At 33.5% G+C, this 10,000-nt stretch overlaps 2 protein-coding genes across 2 annotated transcripts in view; one reads left to right on the plus strand and one right to left on the minus strand.

Moving 5' to 3' along the window:
* LOC135217024 (uncharacterized) overlaps positions 1–10,000 on the minus strand; it is a 313,643-nt gene that overhangs the window by 240,368 nt on the left and 63,275 nt on the right. The window lies entirely within an intron of this gene.
* LOC135208199 (uncharacterized) lies at positions 1,335–4,767 on the plus strand. Its single transcript, XM_064240328.1, has 2 exons — positions 1,335–1,409; positions 4,447–4,767. The coding sequence occupies exons 1-2, from the start codon at positions 1,335–1,337 to the stop codon at positions 4,765–4,767; spliced, it is 396 nt and encodes a 131-aa protein (XP_064096398.1).

The raw sequence follows: 10,000 nt of genomic DNA on the forward strand, positions 1-10,000 counted from the left end.
AGAGAATACAGTAGAAATGAAAGAAGATACAGAAGATTTAAAAGAAGATGAAGTAGAATTGAAAGAAGATACAGAAGATTTAAAAGAAGATACAGTGGATTTGAAAGAAGATACAGAAGAATTTAAAAAGATTTGAAAAGTAAGAATGAAAGAAGGATACGAAACGATTGAAAAGAAGATACAGTAGATTTGAAAGAAGATACAGAAGATTTAAAAGAAGATGAAGTAGATTTGAAAGAAGATACAGAAGATTTAAAAGAAGATGAAGTAGATTTTAAAGAAGATACAGTAGATTTGAAGAAAATACAGTAGAATTGAAAGAAGATACATAATATTTAAAAGAAGATACAGTAGATTTGAAAGAAGATACAGAAGATTTAAAAGAAGATACAGTAGATTTGAAAGAAAAGATACAGTAAGAATTTGAAAGAAGATACAAAGCTATTTAAAAATTTGAAAGAAGTACAGAGATTAAAAGAAGATTTGAAAGTAAGAATGAAAAAAGATAAGAAGATTTAAAAGAAGAAATACAGTAGAATTTGAAAAGAAGAACAGAAGATTTAAAAGAAGATTGAAGTCAGATTGAAAGAAGATTACAGAAGATTTAGAGGATACAGAAGGATTGAAAGAAGATACAGAAGATAAAAAGAAGATGAAGTAGATTGAAAGAAAAGGAAGATACAGAAAAGATTTAAAGAAGATACAGTAAAGGATTTCGAAAGAAGATACATAATAAATTTGTAAAGAAGATACAGTAAATTTGAAAGAAGATACAGAAGATTCAAAAGAAGATGCAGTAGAATTGAAAGAAGATACAGAAGATTTTAAAAGGCCGAAGGATACCATGGATTTGGTTTTTTGAAAGAAAGATTACAGAAAGATTTGTAAAAGAAGATACAGTAGATTTTAAAAGAAAGATACAGTAGCTTTGGAAAGAAAAACATACAGTAGAATTAAAATAACAAGGAACGATACAGAATATTTAAAAGAAGATACAGTAAATTTGAAAGAAGATACAGAAGTTTTAAAAGAAGATACAAAAGTGATTTAGAAGAAGATACAGTAGAGTTGAAAGAATATACAAAAGATTTAAAAAGACGATACAGTAGATTTGAAAGAAGATACAGAAGATAAAACGAAATACAGGTAGAAGAGATCAGTTATCGGCAAAGAAAACATGTATCAATAAATTAATAGATAAATAGATAAAATATATAGATAAGACAACAAATGCATGAATATGTCTTTATTTGCGATTTTTATGTATTCATTACTTGTTACGTGTTTTATAAATGCGTTTTAAGGACTGAGAAATACGAACTCTTAACTACAGAATGTCGGATTGTTGTGGGCACGTGTTGACACTCATTGTGCCCCTAAGGGAACCAAGCAGAGTTATGTATCTGGTGGTTAGTCCGCTGTTGTGGGCCGCACACATAATGGCTATAATGGGAAAACAACATATCATTCTTATTTTTCTGAATGATATCATATTTGATAAAGGATTTCCGAACAATATGTGAGCTTTTAGGCTTCAGTATACCTTCACCCTTTTTCCCTCTTGTTATTTTGAAATGTATGCTAATCGGATATTAAAAGCGTTGATTAGATTTGGAACTATTTTTTTTTTTTTTTTTTTTTTTTTTTTTTTTTTTTTTTTTTTTTTTTTTTTAGCCATTCTGAATTTTTCAAATAACTCCGTTATAGTTTTCCGCGCGGCTGGGACCGTCACATTTTTATGCAATAACGCAATGCAGTTACAGATTTCTATTGCTTGTGTGCAATAAGTCCAGAATTTTCGTCTCTCCTTATGTTTTTTTTTTTTTTTTTTTTTCTTTTTTTTTTTTTTTTTTTTTTTTATCGGCAACACCTACTTTTTTTAGGACATCGAGCGTTTTTTCCCGCCTGACTTTTTCCTTCAGTTGATCTTTTTATCATCATTTTTCCCGCACTTATCGTGCTTTTTTTTTTTTTTAGGCCAAATAATTTCCCATCTGTAGTTTTTTGTTTTCTCTGAGCGATTTTCCAGTTAATGGTTATGAAGAAAAACATTTTTCTTTATGAGCTTAAAAACGTTTCCGTAGTTTTTTTCTGTATTGCTTTTAAATAATTCCCATTATATGTATTATTTTTCATATAATTTTTTTTACCCTTTTTTCTATCATTTTATTTATATTTTTTTATTTTTATGAAACTCACAAAATGCGTCCAGAGTGAGAGAAAGGATTTCCAATTGAACAGGTAATCACACGCGGGAGGTAATTAGCGGTAATTGTAATTATCGTTAAGTGAACTGTCATTATTGCTGATGATTAGCGATGTCAATAGCGCTGACATCAGCGCAACTGGGCGGGAAATACATGGGGGATTTCGCGCCCGGTGTTGTTATCATAATTATCATCGCTGTTATTATTGTAGTTGTTATTGTTATTGTTGTTGTTGTCGTTGTTGTAGTTGTTGTGATTGTTGTTGTTTTCTGCAGGTACTAACTAATCTTTTTTTGCTATTATTTTTATTTGATATTTTTTACAATTATTTCACGATATATTATTTTTATAATATACATAGTATGTATATATTTAACAATTATCATTTTACAATGTAATTTTTACAGTTATATTTATGATTCTGATATAAATATTGATTTAACGTTTTTATCTTTCAAAAGTTGAAAAAATATATATATTATTTTTACTATTTGAAGGTGCTATTTCTCACATTTTTTTTTAGAGAGAGAAATGGTAAAACCGGAAATTATTATTATTATCTTCTTTTTTTCCTATCAAATTCATCCTATTCAACTGGGTGGTATTTATAGTGTGGGGTTCCGGGTTGCATCCTGCCTCCTTAGGAGTCTATCACTTTTCTTACTATGCGCGCTGTTTCCAAGAGCACACTCTTCTGCATGAGTCCTGGAGGTACTTCGGCATCTAATTTTTCCAGGTTCCTTTTCAGGGAGCTTGGGATCGTGCTTAGTGTCCCTATGATTATGTGTATACAATTTTCACTGGCATATCCCACATCCTTCATTTCCACTGGCATATCCCATATCCTTCTTATTTCTATTTTCAGGTCTTGATACTTATCTATTTTTTCTCTTTCTTTCTCATCTACTCTGGTGTCCCATGGTATTGCGAAATCGATGAGTGACACTTAATTTTTGGTTTTGTCAATCAACGTCACGTCTAGTCTAATTGCACGTATCACCCTATCTGTTCTGATACCATAGTCCCAGAGGATCTTTGCCTGATCGTTTTCTATCGCTCTCTTAGGTTGGTGCTCGTACCACTTATATAATACTGCGAGGTAGCTGGTGTTTCTTGCACAGGCTCCAGTGGACGGCTTTTGCTACTGAAGTTATCATTATTATTATTATCCAGTCTGAAACCTTAGTTGCTGAAGTAAGGTGCTGCAATCTAAAGGTGCTCATTTATCATTATTATTATTATTATTATTATTATTGATTATTATTATTATTATTATTATTATTATTATTATTATTCATTCTCCTTCTTAGTTTGATTTCAGTAATATCTCTTGACTTTACAGGCCTTTCGAATTAAAGAGAGAGAGAGAGAATGAGAGAGAGAGAGAGAAGAGAGACAGACGGACAGCAGACAGAACAGACAGAGAGAAGTACATTTGCTGTAATATTGACTATTCATATTTTCTTTAAACAAATAATGGAACCATCAAAACCTCTAATATTCCGCAATACAAATGCATAGAAAGAGTTGAATATATATATATTATATATATATATATATATATATATATATATATATATATATATATATATATATATATATATTGAAACACATTGAATAATAGAATGAAGATGAGGAATAGGTAGCCTTCCCAATCACTGCCTGTATTGAATATACACTTATTATTATTATTATTATAAGCTTGATGACGCTCGCTGGAACTCGGCGCTACTGTCTCCCCTACCTTCCCGATCCCCTACCTACCCTGCTCCACCCAGGGTGGATAAACAAGTTTGCAGGAGGAGGATGGATGTTTCCCTTACCCTCCCGTTCCCCTACCGACCCCGCCCACATTGGGGTGGACAAACAGGTTTGCAGGAGGAGGAAGGATGTCTCCCCTACCCTCCCATTCCACTATCTACCCAGCCCCACCCAGGGTGGACAAAACGGTTTACAGGGTGTTGGTGTCTGAGTCATGTTTCTAGAGGTGGATGTGTGACATGTCTCCCCTGCCTACCCCGCCCCAAACCCAGGTCGGACAAACCGGTTTATAGGGGGTTGGTGTCTGAGGTTGGTGTCTGAGGCATGTCTTCCCGGGGGAAGACTAACAAAATCAGATCCACTCGGATTTTATTATTATAGATTATTAACGTAACCATTTTCACATAAAAGAGTGCCGCCCAATGCATGAACAAAAGAGGAAAATTGACTCAACAAAGGCGTATTCATTTCTTTGAAGAAGAAGAAGAAGGAAAATAAAAAGGAGGAGAAGGAGAAGAAGAAGAAGGAGGAGGAGGAGAAGAAGAAGGAGGAGGAGGAGAAGAAGAAGAAGCAAAACCGTTCCGATGAGAAGAAGAAGAAGGAGAAGCAACACCGTTCCGATGAGAAGAAGAAGAAGGGGAAGGAAAAGAAGAAGAAGAAGAAGAAGAAGATGATGAAAAAGAAGAAGAAACAGCGTTCCGATGAGAAGAAGGAGAAGAAGAAGAAAGAGAAGAAGAAGAAACAGCGTTCCGATGAGAAGAAGAATAAGGGGAAGGAAAAGAAGAAGGAGAAGAAGTAGAAGAAGAAGAAGAAGAAGAAACAGCGTTCCGATAAGAAGAAGAAGAAGAAGTAGGAGAAGGAAAAGGAGGAGAAGGAGAAGGAGAAGAAGAAGGAAACGGAAAAGAAGGAGACGAAGAAGAAGAAGAAGATACAGCGTTCCGATGAGAAGAAGAAGAAGGAGAAGGAAAAGAAGAAGAAGAAGGAGAAGAAGGAAAAGAAGAAGAACGAGAAGAAGGAAAACAAGAAGGAGAACGGAAGAGAGAAGGAAGAAGAAGGATAAGAAGGAGAAGAAAGAAGAGAATTCCGATGAGAAGGAAGGAAAAGAAGAAAAAAAGGAAGGGAATGTTTAAAGTGAATTCGGGGACACAGGATTCCGATCAGGCCTTTGTGAATTCGACCGGGAACAGTGTCCGCGGACGAAAAACACGACGCCCGAAAGACGTCGCCGGAGTCCCTTAAAGAAAATGCGAAACTCATTATCGCCCTTATCAAAAAAAAAAAAAAAAAGGAGCAAAATGATGGGAGACCGATATTGACTAATTTAGTATTCCGCTGAAAGACGCAATTCCCTTTTCTTTTCTCTTTTATCTTTTTTTCTCTCTCTCTTTTTTTAAGTCCTTTTCTTTCATCAGATGGTTTTAACGAGTCGTCCTCATTATGGCAAATTGCGTGTTCGTGTGTGTGTGTGTGTGTGTGTGTGTGTGTGTTGTGTATGTGTGTATTCGTGCGTTTGTTTTGGGGGGATGGGGGTCAATATATGTTACAGAAGATAGATTCGCAAGAACACTTAAGTACCAGTTTTATGTAAGCTGTGTGAGAGAGAGAGAGAGAGAGAGAGAGAGAGAGAGAGAGAGAGAGAAGGGGAAAACATATTCTCGGGAATAGATAAGTACTAATTTAAAAGGAGATCTAGAAAACGAGAGACATATTCATAGGACTAATAATCACAAGAATAAGTAAGTACCAAGTTACGAGAGAGAGAGAGACAGACAGAGACAGAGAGAGAGAGAGAGAGAGATAGAAGGGGAAAAAAGAGACATATTGGCAGGACTAATAGATTAAGAAAGAACATATTCACAAGAATAAGGACGTGCCAAGTTGCGAGAGAGAGAGAGAGAGAGAGAGAGAGAGCGTACTTAGCCCTTTATGGGGGCGATCACTTTGAAGTGAATTATTTTTGCCCCAGGAAGGTGCAATTTCCGTGTGTTTTTGTGGCTGAGCGAGTGTTTGTCAGCCGCCAATAGCGAGTGTTTTCGTCTTCCCGAATATGAGTGTTTTTTTTTTCCACCTTACAGATTTTGGCAAATATTCAGCTGATCGGTTTGCGAGTGTTTGTCGATCGATTTTCGTGCATGTTTGTGTGTTTTTTTTGATGACAGAAAATGTTCAGTTTGTTTATTAAGTTTATCTATTTATTTTTTCTCTATTTTAAGCACTGATTTCCTATGTGAGTTTTTTTATGTTATTTTTCAAAATATTAATTTTATTTTTTTCTCTTGTAGACACTGATTTCCTGTGTGAGTTTTTTATGTTATTTTTCAAAATGATTTTTTTCTCTTTTGTAGACACTGATTTCCTATGTAAGTTTTTTTGTTTTTCAAAATATTAATTTTTTTTTCCTCTTGTAGACACTGATTTCCTAAGTGAGATTTTTTTTTTATTTTTCAAAATATTATTTTAAAAAAAAATTTCTCTTGTAGGCACTGATTTCCTATGTGAGTTTTTTTTATATGTAATGTTTCAAAATATTAATTTTATATTTTTCCCTGTTGCAAGCACTGATTTCCTATGTGTGTTTTTTATGTTAATTTTCAAAATATTAATTTTATTTTTTTTATCTTGTAGACACTGATTTGCTATGTGAGTTCTTTATGTATAATTTTTCAAAATACTTTTCAAAATATACCTTTTTTACCACTTATCCTTCAAAATATTATTTGTCTTTGTTGTGGTTTATGCTTCAAAATATTATCTTTTTTATGGTGATTTATTTTTCAAAGTACTATCAATTTTTGTTGTGATATATTTTTAATATTACCTGTCATTGTTGAGTTTTGTTTTTCAAAATATCTGCTTTTGTTGTGGTTTATATTTCAAAATATTATATTTTTTGTTGTGAATTATTTTTCAAAATACTTCTGTTTTTGCTGATTTATTTTTCAAAATGTTATCTGTCTTTGTTGTGTCTTATTTTTCAAAATATTATATGTTTTTGTCGTTATTTATTTTTTAAAATATCTGTCTTTGTTGTGATTTATTTTTCAAAATATCTCTTTTTATTGTGATTTATTTTTCAAAATATTATAAGTCTTTGTTATGATTTATTTTTCATAACATTATCAGCTTAGAGATGCTTAGAGATTAACATGATTTTAGAAATGGCCTGAGTTGCATAGATCAAATATGTGTTGAGACATATTTTGCAGCAGTGTTTGGAATTTCAAAATTCCATTCTGCTAGGTTGTTAGTTTTATGTAAAATAAAGCCTCTGAGATGGCTTTATCTGTCCGCCCTTAGATCTTTAAAACTACTGAGGCTAGAGGGCTGCAGATTGGTATGTTGATCATCCATCCTCCAATCGTGACACAAACCAAATTGCAGCCCTATAGCCTCAGTAGTTTTTGTTTTATTTAATATTAAATTTAGCCATGATCGTGCGTCTGTCAGCACTATAGGCGCCAACAACACAAGCCACCATCAGGCCGTGGCTGAAAGTTTCATGGGCCGCGACTGAGAGTTTTATTCCGCATTTTACGCTGTACAGAAAACTCGATTTCTTCGGCGCAATTTTTACTTTATTACGAGGAGGCATTTGACAGCGTCTACAGTAGGGCAGTATTATTGATAGTCTTCTGTCGCTATCTGTATAAAGCTAATCGAATAACTGAATATGTAGATGATGCTGCTTATTCAGCTCAGCAACACACAATTTACAAAGAAGACTTAATAGACTGTCTTATATGTCTTGAGAATTGATGACTTGAGATAAATCAAAGGAGAAAAGAAGGAATGAAGCATAGGCACCAAGGGAAGGAATAACACTGAAAGGAGAAAGGATTAAAGATGTGGAATATTTCAGATATTCAGAAAACAAATCGTACATATTCAGTTTAGCTTCTTGTGGGTTGGAATTTATTGAAAGACTGACACAGACTAACCAAACATTTGGACAGCCTGCGTGAAGATTTCCCCAACAAATTGACCGAAATTAATTGATTAATAAAGTTAGATTATATGTGAGTCTAGTACAGTCCGTATTGCTGTACAGACACGAATCGTTACACGTCCATAAAACCGTGTCTAAGCTGTCTTATCGATTAAGCAGTAGAAGTTTTAAAATATCGGAAGGCACATGGTAGAATAGAGCGAGAAGTGTTACCATAATTAGATGACGTTACTTCCATATGTATAGATGCGGTGGTGATGAAAGGGAGAGGGAGGTGGTGTATATATATAATATATATATATATATATATATATATATATATATATATATATATATATATATATATATATACACGCAGTGGTTGAATCGTCTCCCGTGGAGTTGGAGGCTATGTGATGACGAAGTCGCGTATATTGTTCCATTGATTTTTGGTCTGCAGGTGTTGCCAACTGTCAATATTTGCAGACATTCCGAAGTGGTCTGAGGCACAAAACTTCCTATATATATATCTATATATATATATATATATATATATATATATATATATATATATATATATATATATATATATATATATATATATATATATATATCACACATATCCACAGGTGAAAAATAAGAGACAGGGTGTAGGTCCTGACCGGTTTCGGCTTTATTTTCAAGCCATTGACAAAGGACTGATACATAGTATTAGAATTCACGAGTATATATACTACAAAGACAGTGTTGACGAACATACGCACAACCGTTTGAGACTGCAGATCCACCCACAGGCAGGTGTCAAGGTAGGAGTGGCTTTCAAAAATCATTTGGCTAAAATTTACAATAAATTCTCAAGGGATACTACCGCTTAGGGTACAAGTCCACACCTGACAGGTGTCAGGGAGGCGGGGTTGAACATCTCATTACCACTACTGCCCCCTTTACTGTATTTACAAATATAATAATCCTATTTTTCATATATATCAAAATCAAAAAGAACCTTACAACAACAAAAATTTGCTTGTACTACCTTATAATAGTAATATGAAAGATATCCCACGTCTCCTGAAGAATGTTGGTGTTAATGTAGCTTTTAACAACAATAAAACAATGAAACAGGTACTTATTAAGAACTCCCCCGACAATGCTAAAGGATGTGTATATAAAATCCCGTGTAAGTCTTGTGACAACTTTTACATTGGTCAAACGGGGAAAGCACTGGAAAAAAGAATAGAACAACATAAACAGTGTGAGAGATATGCACAGGGAAATAGTGGTATATTTGTACATGTTAGTGAGAACAATCATGCTATTAACTGGGAAGGGGCAAAAAAGTTTGTGTGTTCTAATAATGCATTGGAAAGGAATATCATTGAATCTAGTTTTAGAAAAGAAAGTTACAACAATAATATTAACATCAGTCAAGAAATGTATAAACTTGATCCTTTAATATCAAAAGAAATTTGCAAACTGTTTAAATTTTAAGGTAGGTTGTAGAGATATATGAAAAATAGGATTATTATGTTTGTAAACACAGTAAAGGGGGCAGTAGTGGTAATGAGATGTTCAACCCCGCCTCCCTGACACCTGTCAGGTGTGGACTTGTACCCTAAGCGGTAGTATCCCTTGAGAATTTATTGTAAATTTTAGCCAAATGATTTTGAAAGCCACTCCTACCTTGACACCTGCCTGTGGGTGGATCTGCAGTCTCAAACGTTGTGTGTATGTTCGTCGTTACTGTCTTTATGTAGTATAAGTTATACTCGTGAATTTTAATACTATGTATCAGTCCTTTGTCAATGGCTTGAAAATAAAGCCGACACCGGTCAGGACCTACACCCTGTCTCTTATTTTTCACTTGTGGATAGTGTGATAAAGAACGATCAGTGCTAAAGTGATTATAATCATACATATTATATATATATATATATATATATATATATCTATATATATATATATATATATATATATGTATATGTATTGTATATATATATATATATATATATATATATATATCATATGGTATGTATGATGTATGTATGTATGTATGCATACAGGGTGTCCATAAAGTCCCAGTACCATTCTGGGCAAAAAATACTTGCAA

The sequence above is a fragment of the Macrobrachium nipponense genome, chromosome 11, assembly GCF_015104395.2.
Source record: "Macrobrachium nipponense isolate FS-2020 chromosome 11, ASM1510439v2, whole genome shotgun sequence".
Lineage (NCBI taxonomy): Eukaryota > Metazoa > Arthropoda > Malacostraca > Decapoda > Palaemonidae > Macrobrachium > Macrobrachium nipponense.

Coding starts and splice junctions, on each gene's coding strand:
- LOC135208199 (XM_064240328.1), top strand. CDS start 1,335: ATGTCGGATTGTTGTGGGCACGTGTTGACACTCATTGTGCCCCTAAGG. Junction 1,410..4,446: donor GCAGAGTTATGTATCTGGTG/GTTAGTCCGCTG, acceptor ATTTCTTTGAAG/AAGAAGAAGAAGGAAAATAA.